General features: G+C 42.0%; 1 protein-coding gene across 11 annotated transcripts in view; it reads right to left on the reverse strand.

The window, feature by feature from the left end:
- Large1 (LARGE xylosyl- and glucuronyltransferase 1) overlaps window positions 1-22032 on the reverse strand; it is a 503421-nt gene that overhangs the window by 36182 nt on the left and 445207 nt on the right. For all 11 annotated transcript variants that reach the window (XM_031340318.1, XM_031340326.1, XM_031340316.1 and 8 more), the window contains one exon: window positions 11398-11553. In XM_031340318.1, coding sequence (XP_031196178.1) covers window positions 11398-11553 — 156 coding nt within the window. The remainder of the gene's footprint in view (window positions 1-11397; window positions 11554-22032) is intronic.

The raw sequence follows: 22032 nt of genomic DNA on the forward strand, positions 1-22032 counted from the left end.
ACACACACACACACACACACACACACACACACACACACACACATATGTAAAATAGGTTTCTGGACTTACTAACCTGTCTGTAAGTAATAAATGGGATTTCAAAAACTGCATGTTCAGGCTATAGAGATGGCTCAGAGGTTAAGAGAATTGACTGCTCTTCCAGAGGTCCTGAGCTCAATCCCTTCTCTCCTCTTAGGTGAATGGACATTTTATTAACTTTTCTGAATTCCAATTTCCTCAAGTATATAAGCAAAGGTAACTACAGGGGATGGTGGGAGATGGATGTTGCATGTACAGAGTGTAGTTCTTGGCGTGAGGAAATGATTCATTCAAAATCACCTGTTAAGGCCTTTAGAAAAGAAGCTACCCTGAAGATAAGAGCAGGAAAGGCCTAGATAAGGGAGGAGGATCAGGTGTTAGATGGGTCAGGATGTTTGTTCTCCTGATGTGTCTGATGTTCATGAGCATACGCATGTCGAAGACAGATGATCTTCAGGAGCAATTAAACTTGCTTTTGAGGTAGGGTCTCTCATAGGATTTGGTGTTTGCTGATTTCCTTCGGCTGGTCAGCAAGTGAGCTATCCACCTGTTTCTGCCTCCCAAGTACTAGGATTAGAACTGTGTACCACCACATCTGGCATTTTACATGACTGCTGAGGATCAAACTCAGATAATTATGCTTGTATCGCATGCACTCTAAGGACTAAGGCATCTCACCAGCCCGCTCCTTCAAATTATTTTTTTATTAACACTTTTATTTATGTGTATATATTTTATATGTAGTTGTGTATAAGCATTTGCCTGTATGCATGTCTGTGCATCGAATGCATGCTTGTTGCCTGTGGCAGCCAAGAGAGGGCACTGGATCCTCTGGGATTTGAATTGTGAAAAGTTGCAAGCTCAGGTCTTAGGAAGAACAGCTAGTCTTCATAACCACTGAAGCCCTATCACCAGTACCTCTTCCTGATTTCTAAATGTCAAAAGTATTGAAAAACAACAACAACAAAAACCAAAGCTAATCTAGAATATGCCTAAACACCATTATGTTATCTCCCAAGAGAAAACTTTACCAACTAATGCCTTCTTTCCCTCTTCAACATTGCAGAAGAGCCAAGACTCCTATTCAGAAAAGAAACATCTGTAAACTCCTTGTGGGCATGGAGTTCGCTTTCTCTTCCTTTGTTTGCTTTGCGGCTTTAGTATGTTAACAAAGGCACATGGCTTCTGATTTTGGAGAAGGAAGGGATAGATTGGCCATCTGTGAAGCTCTGTTCCCAGATACTAAGCCTACTAGGAGGAAAAGACAGCATCACCATGGATCACTTAGAAGTTAAAACATAAGACATACATGAGCAGATTCTATAGACACTTTATGACATCATTCTGTACAGCACTGCCAAAGAGCAGATGGCTTGTGTAGAAACATCTGTACCCAAGAAAAAACCCAGAGAAAAACCAGAATGTGCTCATGACACAGAAGCATGCCACTAACTTTTTCATCACACAATTGCAACTAAGTCCAGCATGGACAGTCCCTGGAGCCCTAAGATGGGCTGAGCAAGGCTCCTTACCAGTAACTCTGTGTGGACCTTATTGGCCAGTCACTGTAGACAACTGGTGAGCACCAGTCTCAATGAGACTCTATAAAGATAGGTTTGGAGTGAAGTTGACATGTTGGTGTTGAACACACACACACACACACACACACACACACACACACACACACACACACACAGATAAACAGTGCTATGAAGTAAAATAAGAAAGGAACCGTGCAAGATAGGTCATGTTCGGGAGGGAGGAGTGGAGATGGGAATGTTTTTAACAGTTGAAGGGACATTGACTAATACGGAATGAGAGCTTGATATCAGTTCTCACCCTGCCATCATTGTTTTGTGATTTTAACTCTCTAAGTCTCCATTCCCTTCTCTAAAAATGGAACCAGTAACAAATGCTTTGCAGGGTTTGCAGAGACTTTTTGATCATCAACATGCCATGTCTAAATATGTAGCTCTCTCAACTTGTATGGGGTAGCATTATCCTGCTTTGGGGCTTTAAAGTTAGATAGATCTCGTTATAATACTGGTCTTATCATTTGGAGTTGTGTGACTCCAATTTTCTCAGTGCTTATTCCTGTGACACATGACTCACAAGGCATGTCATTATAGTGATTACAGCTGTATTTCCCTCTCTCATTCCCTGCAGAAAATATCAGCTCCCACATGCTAACAGAAAGTGGCTAGATCTCCCAGAGGAACACAAAGAGCCATTACAGAAATTCAAGCTTGGGATGCACAAAAAGCTTACATACTTATACCACTCCTAGGAGACAGAAACTGATGATCCAAGAGTGTTGATGTGAGAAGGGTTTGCAGCTTGGGACCAAGTGGGTAGAGTGCAGTTATCAACTACTGATGTCTACTTAGGACCAAGTGGGTAGAGTGCAGCTATCAACTATTGATGTCTACTATGGCCATAGGATAAAAAAGCTGTGATCTGAAAGGTGCTGGTGACCGTCTATGACTGCATATGAATTCCAACCTCACTGGTGTCCAGTCTTTGCTTTTTTCCCTGCTTTGCAGATGTCTAATAAGTTTCATAATTAATTGTTAATAGCAGATAACTTTTTACTATGAGTCCCTCTGAAATAAAGACATATATAGTTTTTGTTTTGTTTTGTTTTGTTGTTGTTGGTTTTTTGGTTTCTAGGGAAATAAACCTAACAAGATCTGTTCCTGAGGCTGATAAACTCAAAGTGATAGCTGTCAGAAAAGAACGTACAGAACTAGCAGCCAATGGTCCCAGGCCATTTTCTGCCTGGATATATGGTATTCTTCCTTTGGGCAGGCCTCTGTCTATTTAAGCCTTCATGGGCTTAACAAAAATTTATGAATTGACTTCAGTGTATTTTAATTACTAAAGTAAGGGCATGCACTTCGTTGTGTTCCATTTAAATTGGTAACACCTGGCTACTTCAAGCATTTTTAAACAGAGAGATTCTTTTATCAGCAAACTTCCTTGGGTGGAGCAATACCTTCTTGATAAAAGAGACTTATTATGTGGTACAGTTCTTAGGGAGGGCTACATGTTATGGACTGGCAAGCAATAGGGAGACATGCTATGCTCAATGCAAGGTTAGACTATCCTTAGTTTTTACTTCTCTGGAGGACAGGACTCAGATTGTCATGTTCCTTGTAGAGGGTCTGTTTTCAAATTAACTAGAAGTAGAGTTTCTCATCTAGAAAGGGCCCACAGTGGAGCACCTGTCCTGAAGGTGGTGAGCTCCCTGTCTTTGGGGGATTTCAGCAAGATGCAGGAGATGGAACTTTGAATAGGAAAGCATGCAGAGAACCACTGTGATTCTCACCAGCTGGGTTCCATGGAGCACTAGGGTTTGTGTCTGTAAATGCCTGGGTGGGTAAAAATGGAGTAGGGAGAGAGATGCAAAGGCAAAGAATAAGGAACCATAGATGCACATCATTAATCCCTGCATTATATTGTATTATGTAAATGAATTCACTGGTTCTAGAGATAGATGCCTAGACAAACTATTGAGTAGGCATGGTTATGTCTCATTAGCTGCTGTCATTCAATATTCTTGTCAAAACTGTCTTCTTTTTTTTTTTTAATTGGATCTTTTCTTTATTTATATTTCAAATGTTATCCCCTTTCCAGGTTTTCCTCCCTCCTGGGAACACCCTATCACATCCTCCCTCTCCCTGCTTCTGTGAGGGTGTTCCTCCACCCACCCACCCACTCCCACCTCCTGGCCCTTGATTCTCCTACACTGGGGCACCTATAGAGGACCAAGGACCTCTCCTTTCATTGGTGCATGACAAGGCCATCCTCTGCTACATATGCAGCTGGAGCCATGTGTACTCTTTTGTTTACGGCTTAGTTCCTGGGAGTTCTGAGGGGTCTGGTTGGTTGTTGTTCTTCTCGTGGGGTTGCAAACCCCTTCAACTCCTTCAGTCCCTTCTCTACGTCCTCTATTAGGGGCACTGCACTCAGTCCATGGTTGGCTGCTAACATCCGCCTCTGTATTTGTAAGGCTCTGGCAGGGCCTTTCAGAGACAGCCATATCCGGCTCCTGTCAACATGCACTTCTTGGCATCCACAAAAGTGTCTGTGTTTGGTAACTGTATATGGGATGAATTCCCAGGTGGGACAGTCTCTGGATGGCCTTTTCTTTAGTCTCTGCTGTACACTTTATCTTCATATTTGATCCTGTGAGCATTTTATTCTCCTTCTAAGAAGGACCGAAGCACCCATACTTTGGTCTTCCTTCTTGAGTTTCTTGTGGTCTGTGAATTGTATCTTGAGTATTTGGAGCTTCTGGGCTAATATCCACTTATCAGAGAGTGCATACCATGTGTGTTATTTTGTGATTGGGTTACCTCACTCAGGATGATATTCTCCAGATCCATCCATTTCCCTAAAAATTTCATAAATTTATTGTTTTTAATAGCTGAGTAGTACTTTATTATATAGATGTACCACATTTTCTGTATACATTTCTCTCTTGAGGGACATTTGGGTTATTTCCACTTTCTGGCTATTATATCCCTTTGATCTCCTTTTATTGTTTAATTGCTCTGGCTAGGACTTTGAGTACAATATTGAATAGGGAGGGAGAGAGTGGGCAGTCTTGTCTAGTCCCTGATTTTAGTGGGATTGCTTCAGGTTTCTCTCCATTTAGTTTGATGTTGGCTACTGGTCTGCTGTATATTGCTTTTACTATGTTTAAGTATGGGTCTTGAATTCCTGATCTTTCCAAGACTTTTATCATGAAGGGATGTTGGGTTTTGTCAAATGCTTTCTCAGCATCTAGTGAGATGATCATGTTTTGTCATACCAGCAGTCCCCTAGCTGGAGGCTGTGCTCCTTGTAAGTTAGTTCATTGCTACTTAGGCACATATCAAGCACTATGCTTGATGGTTTTATGTTACCTTGACACAAGGTAGAGTCACTGAGAGGGAGGAGCTTCAATTGAGAAAGGACTTCTGGAGGACTGGGTTGTAGGTAAGCCTGTAGGGCATTTTCTTACTTAGTGATTGATGGGAGAGGACTCAGGTCATTGTGGGTGCTGCCCACTCTGGGCTAGTGGACCTAGGATCTACAAAAAGCAGGAATAGGAAGCTATGAGCAGCAAGTCAATAAGCAGCATTCCTTCAGAGCCTCTGCATCAGCTCCTGCCTCTAAGCTCCTGCCCTGCTTGAGTCCTATCCTACCTCCTTTCCATGAGCAAAGCCTTTTCTTCCCAAGTTGCTTTTGGTAGTAATGTTCAACACAGCTATAGTAATCCTAGCTAATATACCATTGACTAACTCATTTATTTTGTTTTATTTGATCTATTTTTGGTTTCGGCATCAGGAACAACCAAATGACCCATTTTGCTGTGAATTAATTTCTTACTCAGGAGGACTGTCTGACCCAGAGCAAAGCTGACACAACTTGTATGTTGTGTAGATAGATTTCTAAGGGAATCCACAGGTTTCTCTCTCAGCCATTCTCTCAGCTGAGAAGTGTTAATTACATCTGATGTCTACTTATCTTAATGACAGTCACCTTAAGACAAAAGGTACATCCCAATGCATGGAGTGTTTCTGAAAACCAAGATGTTGGATGTTGTCACAAGATTTAGCCAGGAAAGACTCAGGAAGACATCCCTCTTCCCATTCTTTAGATGGTACACCGGATCTAAAAACACTCATGGGACTTTGCTGATGTCGTATGTCTGTTGCTCATTTCTAGAGGGCTCATACTCTCCTCATCACCATTACTGCCTTCTACCACTGAAGAAAGAGCTGAGAAGGCATCCCTTATAACCCATGCCTGTCTTGTCTCCACTGCTTCTTCCCACACAGTCCACACTCTAGACTCTCTATTTCTTCTTACTCAGCCTGTAGGGGGAGGTTGCCTTATTGTGGTTGGGTCTATAAAGATGGCAGAAGCCAATCGCTGGGCAAAGAATAGGGCTGTATTTCTGGGTGAGACAGGAAGAGAAGTGCACAAAGAGGACTAGGAGTGGGACCAGGCAGTGAAACACATAGGAAGGTGCAGACATGTAGGTATCTCGGGGTACTGATAGTTTGTACTCTCTTTAGGCAAGTGCAGCTGCGGAGGCTAAGGAGGATAAGGTAGTATACTCTTTGCCTAGCCTTTGAGTTGGGTGAAATGGTTGTTGCTGGCAGTGAGCAAGGAGGAACGGGTGGCACTCTTGGGAATACAGGCAGTTCTTGTTCTCAGAGTATAGCCGGGACCTCGGAAAAATGTTAGCTAGCCGTGAGGACTGACTAGATGGCAGGTGAGCGGCAGCTAGTCCCAGAGCCTAGCCGGAGCAAACATGTTTAATGAAACTACATGCAACACTCAGCCTTCAGATCTGAGCTCCTGGCCAAGTCTGGTGGTGCAGACCTTCAATTCTAGCACTTGGGGAACAGAAGGATCAGACATGTAGCTCTACCTTGGACTAGAGAGTGAGCATAAAGCCTGTATGGGGGACCTGGTGAAACTTTAAATACAATAGAATGAAAATCAAACAGCAGGGGGGGGAGAGGGAGAGACAGAGAGACGGGGGAGAGAGAGAGGAAGAGAAAGAAAAAGAAGGAGGAAGAGAGGGAGGGAAGGGAAGAGAAACTGGGGTGTAGTCATAACGTGCCTGCCATACATGACAATCTAGGTTTATTTATAAATACTGAGGAAAAAAGAAAAATATTTTATTCCCTTTAAGATGATGTCTCTCAGTCAAGAGACATGTCTTTTTCCCCATGCCCCCTCAAACTACCACCCACCATGTACCACTTACTACTACCATGGACTGTCACTGTGTAACACTTATGCCTGTCTGCATCCTTCAGGAGATAAGCACAGTGAAAGCCAACCTTAAACCTTCTGGGCCTCAGTAAGCATCTGCTGGGCGGATGAAAGGTCTCGAGGCTTATACAGTCTGCTGTGGGAACCGTTCGCTCTGGGAATCTGAAGGTCAGGTGAAGCAGAATTTGGGTCCTTTCTCCAGACCTGCAGCCATCTGTTTACTGTGGAAGCTCTGATGGCCTCTTCCTAGAGTTTGCAGCCTTAGCCTTGAACAAGACCTTGGATTTGACTCTGTCCCTTTATCTTTGTTTTTACCTCACCTTTGCCATGCTTCAGAGAACCAGGTGGTGGGATTCCTATAGAGCTTGGCACAGGGAGGACAATATTCACAGACACCCCCCCCCCATACGGCCTCTGTCACTACTGGATTTATCCTGCAATTTAGTCAAAAAAGACACCTGCCTGGCAGGGAATAGGGACCTGCTGCCTTGATTCATGAGTGCTAGGTATACGCTTTCCCTCTCCTTAAAATCTACAAATCCACCGAACTGAGCTCTCCATTCCTGCTGCGCCTAGCCAAGTGCAACCCCATTGTTGTCTCTTCACATCTAGCTGGCACACAGCCTCTGACTGTGTTCTTCCGTCTTTCTCTGAGTACTTATCTGTCACTAATCTTGTCTTTTATATTCTGTTCCCTGCATTGACTTCTCTCAAATGTAAATGTGACTATACCTATAAAATTATCAGGCTTTATTCCAAATTTCCAACCCTGTCAGAAGTCCTTGTGCTGTATACAAATACAGTGCACAAAACTGTGGAACAGAATTCAACAGCAGTGTTTCCTGACTCCGTCCTTGCCCCTTCACTTGCCTGCCCTTCCTTTTTACCTGGTCCTTTATTCTCTCATTAACTGCTTACTACATTCATTCCTTGAACATTTATGTGCCAGCTTCTGTTCTAGGAGCGGGAAGTCCAGGGGAGAAAGGTTCCAGATCTCCCAACATAAAAGCCTTATATTTGGGGAAAACAGAAAACAGTCTAGGCAATTGCAGAGAGTAGTGTATGCTTTGATGGAAAGAAAATGAGATAGGTCACAAAACATGACTTAAGGGGTTACTCTGGGTGGCCATTTAAATGAGAACATTTAAACATTACTTAATCCCAGGGAGGGATAAAGTACTCTAGATGGCAGCAAAGCATACAGACCCAATGGTGAGCTGGGGATGGAACAGGAAAAGTCTACCTGGTGTATGGCAGTTGGTGGGGAGCGGTTAGGATGCCGAGTTCTTAAAGAAGACTACCTTAGACCTTGGAAAGCCTTCCTTCTGCCTCACGAGGAGTTGTTAAGTAGCAGCTTGCCTATGGCTCATTGTCTGGCCCCTGGCCTATGGTTTGCATCTACATATATAAAATGAGCAATCAAGCACAGTCATTGACTCTGAGAAAGGCAGAAAGTGACCCCTCCAACCCTTGGGATATACACAGGGGAAGGAAGGGGCAGCCAGCCTTTGAGGAACTCATGCTTGACCCTGAGAAGCCAGGGATGCAGATGACTGGTGGGTAGACAACCACAGAAGGGAAATCAGAGAAAGGAGAGTTTTCACTGGTCATCTGGAAGGTACCCAACCACCAGTGGTGAGAACAAACTCTGATTTGAGCAAAAATAAAAGCCAAGGAAATGGAGTGAATGGAAACAGAATGCTTCTCAGAGTTCAAGGGTTTCAATTACAATTCCTTCAGTGAATTGTAGACACTGAGAAGTCCTCTAGGGGGCCAGGGAGAAAAGCTAGAGCAAAAAGCCACTTCACTGGGACTTAGAAGGTAGTAGTGGCATTATGATCAGAGTAACTCCATCAAAGGGCAGAAAGGCTCCTAACATTCTACAGAATCTAGAAAGACTTCTCAGGACACCAAAGACAGCAGAAAATACCTTGCCAGTCTAAGAGGGAAATTCTAGATTTAGATACATTTTTACTTAGTTTCTATACAATAGACTCTTTGCCAGCTCACATATCCTTCCATCTGCTGTGCCCTCTTCTTTTTCCCACCCATTAGTACCTACCCTGTTTTCCAAACAGGCCCTGCCTCTGTGCTTTTTCACCAAGTGCATCTTCTGCATGGATCATATCACCTAAGCTTGACTACAGCTAGCTTTCCTGTAATTCAGGTTCAGTGTCAATTTTACCCTCTCATCTCAAGCTTGCTGCTCCACAGAGAAATAACTTGCCTGGCTTCTCACTAGCTATTGCTATGTAGAACTGGATGTAAGCTGATCATTTTTCCTGACAGCTTGGGTGGTTTATCAACTAGCTAGCTGTGTTTATCCTGCTAGGATACACATATCCTGAGGTGGAGATCATTGTCTCTTTCCTCTTCTGCTCTACTGTCTGTCTTAATAGATTCATTTATTTTCATTTTAAGTGTATGAGTGTTTGCTTGCATACATGTATGTGTACCCCATTCCTACAGTGGCATAGAAGCCAAAGGGGGCATCAGATTCCACGAAACTGGAGTTACAGATGGTAGTGAGCTGCCATGTGAGTCCTGGAAACTGAATGGCATCCCCTCAAGTGCAGCTAGTCCACTTGACCACTCAGTAGTCTATCTAGTCCTCTTCTCATCTGCCCCACCTCAGCGCTCAGAACGAGAACACCTCTGTATACATTTACAATATACATCTATGAATGAATGAAGCAATTTCTTCTGTGTCTGACATTGAGGACCCAGAAAAGACAGAACTAGCAGCATATGATTTCTAATCTAATATACAGCAGATGCTAACCTCTGGAGTATAAATGCCATTTCTTGCCCCTTTTTCAGTTGATGAAAGATATATAGACACACAGGCTATCTTGTTTAAGGCCCCATAGGTAGATGTGGTGGTTTGAATAGGATTGGCTCCCATAGACTCATGTAGTTTGCTGGTTTGTTTGTTTGTTTGTTTTTCAAGACAGTGTTTCTCTGTGTAGCCCTGGCTGTCCTGGAACTCACTCTGTAGACCAGGCTGGCCTCGAACTCAGAAATCCACCTGTCTCTGCCTCCCAAGTGCTGGGATTAAAGGCGTGCCCCACCACTGCCCGGCTCTCATGTGTTTTAATGCTTGTCACATAGCAAGTGGCAGTATTAGGAGGTGTGGGCTTGCTGGAGAAAGTGTGTTCCTGTGGAGGCAGGCTTTGACATCTCAGATATGATATACCCAGTGTGGCTGGCAGTCTTCTGATGTCTGCAGAACAAGACACAGAACTCCCAGTTCTTCCCTACCAGCATGTCTGCCTACATGTTGCCATGCTTCCTACCATGACAATAGTGGATTAAAACTCACAAGCTGTAAGCCAGATCCAGTGAAATGTTTTCTCTTATAAGAGGATAATAGTGTCTCTCTACAGCAGTAGAAAGTGAGATAGAAGTAATGAGAAAGTCTGAACAACAATTCTAGTAAAGAAGCTGTGTTTGCTGTGACTGCGTGGCTGGTGAGAGCTTCAGGACTGGAGAGGTACTAAAATATTACATGCCCCCGAGGCTAATTACCTTACTCTGGGCTAGTTATACTTTTCTAGGACAGACATTCCTTGTTCATCTCTGTGAACTAACATATTGTGACTAATAGATCTAAAACTTTTTAGAATGTATTAATTTAGCAGACCACTAACTAGCTTCCATCAACCACAAAGTTCAGAGAGCATCTTCAGCCTATAGGAAAGCTTCATCTTGCTATCTCCGATATACCCACCAATACTTTAGACTCACCTGGATTTATGATTTTCCTAATTCTGAAAATTTATAAACTTAATGAAAGTACTACATTGGAACACTCAATTAACATAACATAACATAAATCTGTGTTTCTGGGCCTCCAGAATAAACTATCTTTTATTCTCTGTAAGATGAGACTTGTGGATTTTTGTGTTAATAAAACTAATCGACTCAGGCCAGCTTGACTCTGTGTCCCTGCTGTCTGTGGCTACCACGCTCCTTTTCTATATCCTTAAGAGTTCAGTGTTGGTCATAGCTGTCCTCCTTGTTTGTTGTGTAAACATGAGCAACTTGCTTAATTTCTCTACTTCAACATTTTCCATAGTAAAATGGCTCAATGAATAAAAATGAGCTACAACATATGAAAAAAAAAACAGGATAAATCAGTAATAACCAAAACACCCAATAGCTTCGAACTACTCACTCAATGCTTTTATTGTCCAAAGCAACTGAGAAGAGGCCAGTCCCTGTGGGAGTCTCCTTCTGTGTCACCCTAGGCACCAATCAAGATGAGTCCTGTGTTCTATGTGGATACCTTTACCACCACATGCTTGGGAGATTCCTGGCCATGAGGCAGACATAGATAAATGATAGTTGCTTCTGTTTGGAAATTCACTCTAATCCATTCAGCTGAGTGAATGTCTCCTCCCATATCAGCAGTGATCCACAGGAAATCACCAGATGATGCACTGGGCCATGGATTCCTTGGCAGCTAAGTTGTCTGATTTCTCTGGGTCTAGCTCTGAGCTGAGTGTAGTACCCAACAAGGACCCAACACAGACAAATGAGAGTATGGCCAATCCCCCTGACGATCTGTGGAACACTCACATTTTCACTGTTGACATCAGTCTCGCTGGGGCAGCCAAACAGCTCCCGCCGCAGGAGGTTGCCATCATACTCTAAGAAGGTCAGGTAGAGGTTGCGGAAGAATTCCACGTGTTTGTTTTTCACACGAAGCTTCTTGGGGGAGTTCCAGTGGATGACCTGGAGGTTGGAAAGGAGGCTATCAGATGGCAAGGGCTATACAACATTGCTTGGACTGGACAAAATATGATGTATGGGTCTGAAGTTCATTCACTCACTCATTCCTTCATCATTGGCAGCGTGCTGGCTAACCAGTTCTGCGAATGTAACCAAGTTTGCCTGTGTTCTAAGCTATCATTTAATCCTAGGGAAGTTTCCTTATTCTCTGTGTCACAGGAGCTAATCTGGCAAAGGATGGGAGGACCAGGGAAGGGCTAGCTCCAAAGGGACTGCTCTATGATGGTGGCTCCCATCAGTGGTCACATTCCCAGTGTCTACGGAGCATACCAAGAAAGACCTGTCCTTGACATCGAGTGAGAATAAGAGCTAGACCCAGAGGGGCCTGTGTGGAACACCTGAAAGGGCTCAGAGACCTCGTGCTGAGTGCTAAAATGTGTCCCAAGCAGAGAGCTGCATCTTGAAAGCTCGATAACAGGTTTGCATTTGTTGGTACTGTAATTTTAAAGCATTTGCCAAAATTTATGTGTTGAGATGCAGGTTCTTTAAGAGGAAACTGAAACAGGAGGGCAAATGGCTTTATGGAGCGGCAGGCATCTGATAACAGGAGAGATGGCTTCCTTCCTACCCCGTTCCCTCTCCTACTTTTCTGCCTCTGCCTTGGACTGAGACAGAATGAACACCCTGGCCAGAGGCAAGCCCCTCAATCTTGGGCCTCCAAGGTTTTTGAATAGTAGGAAATGGATCTCCTATAAAGTCCCCCAGTCTCCAGTCCAACTGTTATGGCAGCATTAAACAAATAGAGCAGTTGACTCTCTAGACTCCTACAATCACTGAAATAAGAGACAAAGAAGGATAAGCAGCCCAAGGCCCCTGCCCAAGGCCACCTGATTAATAAAAGTAGGATTATTAAGTCTTACTTCTGGACTACGAAGAACAGAAGTTAGGTTGTTATAACTTCCCTTTCTTTGCTTTGATGGTAGAGGAAAGAAATCGTCCTAATTTTCTCCTTTGCAGTCCTCAATGTCCTCATTCTTGAGTTGAAAGAGAGTATTATCTAATGGCCCAGATCCTCCTATTCCCCTAGAGTCATAGTAAAGTTCCTCTAACCTCCAGTGATGGCATTAGGAGACAGGGTCTTGGGGGTGCTTAGGCTGTAAAAGGGATGAAGGCCTTTGTCCAAGAGCAGCCTGGACTCTACCAGTACATATGGACACATTCAGAAAGTGCTAGCGATGAATGAACCAGGTAGTAGGCTCTTATCAGATATTGAATGTTCCCCATCTGGACTTTGGAAGCCCCCAGAAGGATGATAAATGAATGTAGACTGGTTGTGAACTACCCGATGCTTCTGCACAGCATAAGACATTGCAGCTCAGCCACTTCTTTGTTTCCTCAGAAGGCTGAAATCTGACTGTATAGAGTCTGTAGTAGGACCAAGAGCCTACAAGCTGTAGACGGGTCAAGGTGGCCTGGCTCCTTCAGTCCTCTGATTTGAGGGTATAGATTAATGAATTCCTTGACTTTGGCTGTAACTCTACAAAGTTTTCCCCCCTCTTTCATGCCCTTGTTGTATAATAGGAAGTGTGTCTAATTTAAGCTGCATTTCCCAACTTCCACCTATAACCAGACACAGCGCAGTACGACCAGCTACCAGTACTGTGACCCTCAGCTGAGCTAGAGTCTGCGTGGGACTGCACCAACTGTTACAATCAACTCCATTCTCTCCCTGGAACCTCCATTTCCTTAAGTGCAGAAGGACGAGTCAGCCTGACAAAGAAGTTCAGGGTTGATCCAATGCCTTTCAGACAGCAAGGCTGAAACAGACTGCTCCAAGGTCCTCAAGCTAGTCAATGGTAAAATACAATCAAACAAAAGCAGGTGGGTTTTCTCAAAAACATTTTCTTATGATTGTACCATCCATTCATTTATTCATTCACTCACTCATTTAACAGATATAAAATCAGCTGTGTCATGCACTGGTTGAGGGACTGTGAATGCGAAGCCGCACATACAATTTTATAATCTGTCTAAAACTTACACTTCAGAGAAACAGACAGGCATTGAATAACCATCCTGCAGAGATAATGAGTCTAATCTACTTTGCTCCACTTTGCTGCACCAACCTAGGAGTGCATGTGTGCATGTGCGCACGTGCGCGCGCGCACACACACACAAAAACACAGCAACCCAGGAACACACACACACACACACACACACACACACACACACACACACACACACAGAGCAACCCAGGAGCACACATTCACACACACACACAGAGCAACCCAGGAGCACACATACACACACACACACAGAGCAACCCAGGAGCACACACACACACACACACACACACACACACACACATAGCTGAAAGAATCGATGCAGATATTTCCACCCAACCAATGGACAGAAGCAGCTGTTGAATTAGGTAAGGCTGAAAGAAGCTGAGGAGAAGGGCGATCCTGTAGGAGGACCAGAAGTCTCAATTAACCTGAACCCCCAAGATCTCTCAGATACTGACCGCCAACCAGGCAGCATACACCAGTTGATATGAGACCCCCAACACACATACAGTAGAGGACTGCCAGGTCTGTGTTCATTCAGAGATGATGCACCTAACCCTCAAGAGACTGGAGGCCCCAGGGAGTTTAGAAGCCAGGTGGGGTGGGGGGTGGGGACATCCCTGCAGAGACAGGGGGGTGGGGAGGAGGTATGGGATGTGGAACAGTCAGGGGGTATACTGGGGGGAGGGGGAATAAAATATGGAGTGTAAAAAATCAATTAATTAATAAAAAAAAGTTAAAAAAAAAAAAGGAGTGTTGAATTCTGGCTTTCTATTGGGACAGAATTTCCACTAGTGCCTGGAACAGTTTTAAATGTATCTCTGCATTTGGATACTATATATCTGTGTGGAGTGGTGTTCCCAGCATTGGAAATCAGAAAACCAAAATATTCAACAGTTATCAAAAACATCAAAATGTCCTGCATCCTGAATCATATATTCATTCACAATTAAATTCCATATGTAAAAATAAATAAGCACATCTATTTAACTAAAATGCAAATTTGTTTTATATTTAGTAACTGCTAACCTAAAGAAGTGAATTTCCGTGTGATCCACGATTATTAGATGTTTGATCTGCATGCCTACTTTTGAAGTAGTTTGAAGCGCCAGATGCTTCTGCTGCTAGTCGTCCGTTAAGGTTAGACATCAGACAGCGCTGCCTGGCCTTGACTACTCTCCTATTCTTTTTGATTGACTGGAATCCTAGAATCCACTTGAGTTACAGTAATTTCCAGAAGGTAGATCTTTGAATCCTCCCCTTTGCCCATCATGCTTGCTTTGTGATGCTGCTTGTGTGTGTGTGCTTGCTTTGTGAAGGTGGAGAACCAAACCTTCCCTAGTGTAGGTTAGTGTGCCATTGTCCAACCACCAAATATTGTACTTCCTTACTTGAACCCCGTTCTTCCTCAGTTTGTCCCACATTGGCTTCTAAGGTACCTGTACCACAGGCAGTCTGCTATTTTATAGGCCTCTCTGTGCTGACATACAGCACAGATGGCAAATAGCAGGAGTAAGTAATATCAACCAGGTTCCTGACTACAGGATTATAAAGACAGTAGGCCATTCAGAGTTCCTAGAACTCTGCCCATCTCCAGGATCTCTCCACTTTAAAGGAACTGCCATCAACAGCTCTTCACAAGGTTTACATATACCCTGCTAAAAATGCTGGAGTAGGGTATATTTCTCAGGTGTACCACTGTATCTCTAAGAATGTTGCTGACATTTCTAGGACTAACTGCTTCTAAGTTCTACCAGTTGTGTGTACCAAAGCCATGGCAGAGAGCTTATGCTAACAGAACCCAAGGAGTTAGGTGCCAGAAATTACCAAAGAGTGAACAACAGATGACAGTTGAGAGCCAAAGAACATTTGCTTATATCATGTGCTAGGGCACTTGCCACCAAATTCAGACGCTTGTCCTAGCTATGCCACCGACCTGTTTTTCTGCCCTTGGGTGACTCACTTCCTCTCTTTGGATGTTTCTTTTTCTACATGTGAAATGAGAGTTGTGACAAATGGATGAGAAAAAATGTGTTGACATATTTCTTTCTTTAGTTGGCTAAAAAGTATTTCAACAGTGATTTTTTTAAAGAAGTATTTCCAGCTGGGCAGTGGTGGCACACGCCTTTAATCCCAGCACTTGGGAGGCAGAGGCAGGTGGATTTTTGAGTTGGAGGCCAGCCTGGTTTACAGAGTGAGTTCCAAGACAGCCAGAGCTACACAGAGAAACCCTGTCTTGAAAAACCCAAAAAACCAAAAACCAAAACAATAAAAAAAAAAAAAGTATTTCTAAATAGTAAGACCAGTGGGCTTCCTATATAGCTCCAAGCTCTGTCATAATTGCGTGGTGTGCAGTCTTCTTGAATTATGCAAAATCATGGTTATTTTCCCATTTTCCCAGATAAGGAGATAGAATAGAATAGGGTAAGGAGTTTGATGTCATACTGTGGAGTCGGAGAATCTGAGTTAGATCCCTAGAGCTCACAAATGAAAAGCTGAACTGTGTGATGTGAGCCTGGACTCTCGAAAATGAGGAAGTTAAGACAGGTGGTGTTAGCTGGGAGGCCCAATGACAAGCCTCAGGTCAATGATAGATGGACAGGTGGCCTTTACAATTATGTGCATTTGTGTATGTCCACTTGTGTATGTGCATCCACCTTAGTACACTCACACATACAAACATAACAATGAGAGCCACACAGCTTGGCCAGCCATAAATGGTCTGTAAGGTATTCTGGGTGTGTGAGAGAGTTCAAGGCTCTAGTCACAGTATGACAACAACCAAAGCAGGCAACCAAAATAGGTGATGGCATCTCATATTTACTTGGGAGGACCCTGTAAGTATACCAGCGAAACCCAGTAACACCCAGATCACAAAAATCTGGAGCCCTGTTTGAATGAAGTTCTGGCCAAACCAGGAGCTGGCCAAACACAAAAGACGAAGGTGGTGATTCCAGATTTTAGATATTCTCCAGTGAACCAGCTGGTTTTTCTCCCTCAATCCACACCAATCCTCATGAGTCACCCTTTGCATTCATCATTCTTATTACCTTCTCTCTGGGTTCTTCTGCCTCATTTTTCATAGCTGTCTGCCTGGTAGTGACATGTCCAATATACTAATGTACATTGGTCCCTCATCTTCTTCAAAAGATGTGGAAGTTGATCTCTAAATGTTATAAAATGTTTTCAAACTTGAGTTATGGGCTACTTTTTTATGCAGATGTTATGCATTTCCTTTACAAATATTTCACTCTCCCATGTAGATGTCACGATTCCTTTTAGTGTCTTTTTTCTGCATTCATGTTTTCCTTTCTGATGCACTCCATTCCCTACATAACTAATGGATCAGAATCTACAATTCATACTCTGGGTCTGCTGCTTAAAATTAAAATGTTCTCTCAGGGAGACAATGTTGAATAAAGTGTCTTTTCGTGAGTTAGCCCTGAAGATGGTTCACAGTAAACAGTCTAATAGAATTGTCCTGGAAGATCTTCATCTTCAGTTTATTTTCTAAAGCATATTTTATTTTATGTATATGGATGTTCTGCTTGCATGAGTGGTTGCACACTCTGTATGCAATGCCCACTGAGGCCAGAATAGGGCATCAGACTCCACAAGAACGGGAGTTATAGACAACTGTGAGCTGCCACATGGGTACTAGTTATTGAACTGAGGTGCTCTGGAAGGACACTGAGATGGGTCTCCAGCCCCATTGTTTCCTAATTAATAAGGAGGGCTTCTTATCATTGTTTTAAAGAGGGCTTGGGTCTCACCATGTACCAGAGATGACCTTGAACTTCTCATTCTCTTTCGTACACCTTTCTTGTGCTAGAATTATGGGTGTATACCACCATGTTGAGTTTGTCTTACACTGGATTGAATCTAGAGCTTTGTACTCCACCAAATCAATGTGCTTGTTATGGAAAATATTAAAGGAAAGAACTCTGGTTTTGAGGTCAGAAAGGGAAGAACTGGAATCTCAGCTTTTTATATTTAGCTGACATACTCTGTAGGATCCTTAATTTCCCAACTAAGAGTCTTTTCGCCTGCCTGTAAGTGAGGTCATTCCTAGAATGCCATTGCTATCTAATCTAAGTAGAAATCTCCATTCACCTTTTGAGGATGAAGCCATGTCTACTGGCTTGCTTTGAAAAGCACTATTTACCCTAAATGACAGCACACACTACACAGAGAACCCTGCTGCTATCACATGACTGATGGCTTGCCCACCCACCATCAACTTCACTGATCTTCATTCATATTTGGATTTCCATTCTTTCTTGTATGGGTCTATACTTGTGAGCTTTATGGGCACAAACAAGGCAGGAATGGTGGTTTGTATAGGATATGAAAGAAAGACAGAAAGGACAGTTTGGTGCTAACTAGGGGAGAAGAGAAGCTGAGAAAAGAATAAGGTTTCTGACTGGATGAGCCCTTTCTCTTCTCCTTTAAAAGTCTAATATTTATCATTACCTTGAATATGGATGAGTGTGTTTATAACACATGTGTATATGCATAGGGATGCTCACAGCACAGCACAGCACAGCACAAATGAAGATGTCAGAGGAAAACCAGTAGAAGTTGGTGTCTCTGCCAGGTGGGAAATGTGGACTGAATGCAGGACTTTAGGCTTGCACAGCAAATGTTTCTATCCATTGGGCTATCTCTGGTGAGCAACTCATTTTGTAAATGTCCCAAATGACATGAGGACCGACACAAAGTCCAGAAGATTCTCCCCAGGTTCTTTATCTCCTGAATTTGTGTTCCTGGCAAAGAAATGTGGGGGGGGGGAGGGAGAAGGTATTCCTTGGGCTCCCCTTTTCTTCTTTTAAGTTAGGTCTGGGAAGGCTGAGCCATCAATCTTCAGAGATAGAAATGAAGGTCTTTGAAACAAAAAAGATGGAGGTAAAGTAAAATGCACTGCTCTAGGCACTCAAGGGGCCTGGTTGAGAACAAGCCAAAAAATAATGGCTTCTATTTTACAGAGAAATTACAGGTTTATAATTAAACCTAGAGAATGGCAAGTGATTTATTCAAGCAGGTGAACTGGTAAGAACAAAAACTGTCATCAAAATTTAAAGAATTGTTGTCTCCAAACACTTGGACATTTCTGTTTTGGCCAAGAAAACATTTTTCCTATTTGAAGTTTTTTGAAGGAAGGTGTGAGCATGAAGGAAGGTCCCAGGGTGGACAAAATACACAAGGTCAGGAAGTTTATTCAAGTAGGACAAGAGGGGATTTCTGCTCTAACAATGCTAACAGGAACCAAGATATTCTAAAGAGACTTGTTTCCTTCCCATTGGTTATGAAACTATTCAAATTTTTATCCCCAATACATTTTCTCAGGAGTTTCATGCTGGGGAGAGAAGAGGCTGGGGGTCCAGTACCAGCTGGAGGGGGTACTTTCTCCTGAGAAGAAACTCAAATAGTTCTGACAATCTGTCATACCACCAAGCAGGAGAGACCGGAGCTCAGCCCATGATGATAGGAAAGACCACACCTTGAATAGAACTGATAGTCTTGTATAATGTCTAAACTTCATTTCAGGACCTCAAAGATATACATGGGAGAGTGTCACTAGGCTTTTTTGATCCTTTTCCCAATGTGTCCACATTAAATGATAACCTTTTTCTTTAACAGGCCTACTTTCTACAGGGTAGGTGGCCGAACTTAGAGTACCCAGGTCTCATGTTCTGTCTCTAATAGTAAGTAACAATTAACAGACTTTAACTCAAACAGTTAATAGCAGCAAGGACTCATTTAACAGGAGGAGGAGGATCATATTGGCCACCAAGAACATTCACATTTCTAACAGACTTGGAAATCTAACTAAAAATTCTTTGAACTATTGGCGTACAATTGTAGAAGAAGAGTCATGACTTCTGTGATAAGTAAACAGAATACTTGGCTATAACTTGATGATAAGTCATTAAAATGGTTGCTTTCCATTGGGTGTGGGTAAGTTAAAGCATGGGAGAAAATGGAAGTAATCTAAGAGTGTCCTTTGCTTTGCAAGGCTCCTTACAGTCTCCTTGGCACTTTAAAGGAAAAGGCTGTGATGGTCCTAGAAGATGTCTTGTGAGGGTAGTTCAGATTGGAAACAATTTAGCACTTCAACAGCAAGATCAAAACACCTGGGCCACAGAGAAAATGGAAGTAAAAGGAGGCAGCTCACCTACGATGGATGACTACTCCAACTTGTTGAATGAATTCCTCCCTATTTTGAGGGCTTAGGACTCCCATCTCTCAAGTGTCAAGGTAAAGTACTTTCTTGTTTGTCTGCTTGCTTTGTTTTACCCTTTGCTTTTAAGCCTTTTATCCCTCACCCACCAGGAATGAATCTATGTGTGAGATGGAGTCTGTGCTAATTTTTTCTTCCATATGGAAAATCTGGTATCTCTTTTTATGGTATAATGACTCCTTTCTGCAATGATAAGGAATAGCACCTTTTCAGTTATCATATGCCTATAGATGCATAGGCATTCCTGAAATATCCACTCTATTCTGTGGATCCATTGGTAACCCCCAAACATATACATGCACATGCTCATACATGGTTTCTACTAGCTGCCAATTTTAAGATAGTTTATAACAAGGAAAAGTATTTAGATTTCATTAAATAGCTTTCTTGCATCCATTTGGATGCAAGAAACACACCACAGTGCTTCTACTTGACTCCATTAATATCATGACACATGTAAATTTTTGGTATTAAATTATCTTTGTCTTTCTGTAGTAAGCCTAACTTTGACATGATATATTATCTATTTTCTACATGAGAAGATTTTGTTAGCTAGTAATTTGCCTAGGATTTTTACATCTATGTTCACAAATGAAACTAGCTTGTAATTTTTAGGTCACAGAACTCTATTTTGGGAATTAAGGATAACTTGAATTTTCAGAATGATTTAAAAAGTGATCCAAATCTTCCTAATTGTTGGGAAAGCTTAGTTAAAGTTTAAAGTCTTTTCTGACTAAAACTACAATTGTTAGAGCATATATATATACACATACATACATATATATATGTATGTATGTGTATATATATATATATATATATATATGTATGTATGTATATATATTTGTCAGGTGGGTGTTTAATGCCAGAGCTTAGGACACAAGAGAGAAGAATATTCATAGCAAGCTGACTACCTAGACTAGACATATTGGTAAGCTATTAGTTGAAGTGATAAATCCAGTCTCAATATATAAGATAAAGAGCAATCAAAGAAGATACTAAATGAAAACCTCTGGCCTCTACATTCACACACACACACACACATACACGCACACGCACACACACACACACACACACACACACACACACACGCACACACGCACACACGTATCCATATAACATACCCACCACCACCACATTAGAAGTTCCATGAGTGAGAGAATGATAAATTTAGTCTTTGCTGTATACCTAGATCTCAGAAAAATAACTTGCTAAAAGCCTTTTGAATCAATGAGTCTGAGCTCATGATGGCTACCCACTGCCTGGTGAGTCCCCTCTTTTTATCTGAGGAGGACTGTCTGACTTTATAGATCTCTTTTGTGCTTTCACAACCAAGATCTTCTGACTTTATTGCACAATTTGCTAATCAGTTTCTGCTGTTCTTTATTTCCTTTTGTTTTCTTTAAATTTATCCTCATATTCACTGTGTATCATCCCAGGCAGTAAACTTGGCATATTAATTTGAAGCCTTTCTTTATTTTAATATAAACACTTAAGCTTATACATTCCCCCATATTCTTATTTACTCTCATATTTTTGGACATGGATTGCATTCAATTTCATTTAGTCTGTAAGCAGTTCTCAGTTTCAATTACAATTATCATTTAGAATCACAAGGAATGTTGAAATGTATTCTCAATTTAAATCAATTAGATGACTTTCGTCTTATTATAATAGGCTTAAAATTGAGATTTCTGTGCTTGCTGCATTATGGTATAATATGATTCTTTAAAATGTTCTGAGAGTTGTCCTTCTATGGTCTGGTACATGGTTACCTTGTAGTTAATGTTGAGCATGAAGCTGATAAGAATGCATATTCTAACTGCCCACAAAAGCTTCTTCATTTACCCTATAAATCAAGTATGTTATCATTTATTCAATTGTTCTAAATTTTTATTATCTTTTGACATCTTTTTATATTTAAAAAGGATGGTAAAACATTCCACTATGATAGGTTTATCCTTTTCTTTCTCTGAAGTTAGAATGCTTAGGTACACATACATATAAATAAAAATTAAAATACATGTACAATTGTAGATATACTTACATCTTTATACTTTTGTATACTTTAAAATACATGTGATGTAGCACAAGGCATATGCAGACCTGGCATGCTTATTACACCTGGCATGCTTATTACACCTGGCATGCTTATTACACCTGACATGCTTATTACAC

Source organism: Mastomys coucha, unplaced genomic scaffold (assembly GCF_008632895.1).
Source record: "Mastomys coucha isolate ucsf_1 unplaced genomic scaffold, UCSF_Mcou_1 pScaffold22, whole genome shotgun sequence".
NCBI classification, from domain to species: domain Eukaryota; kingdom Metazoa; phylum Chordata; class Mammalia; order Rodentia; family Muridae; genus Mastomys; species Mastomys coucha.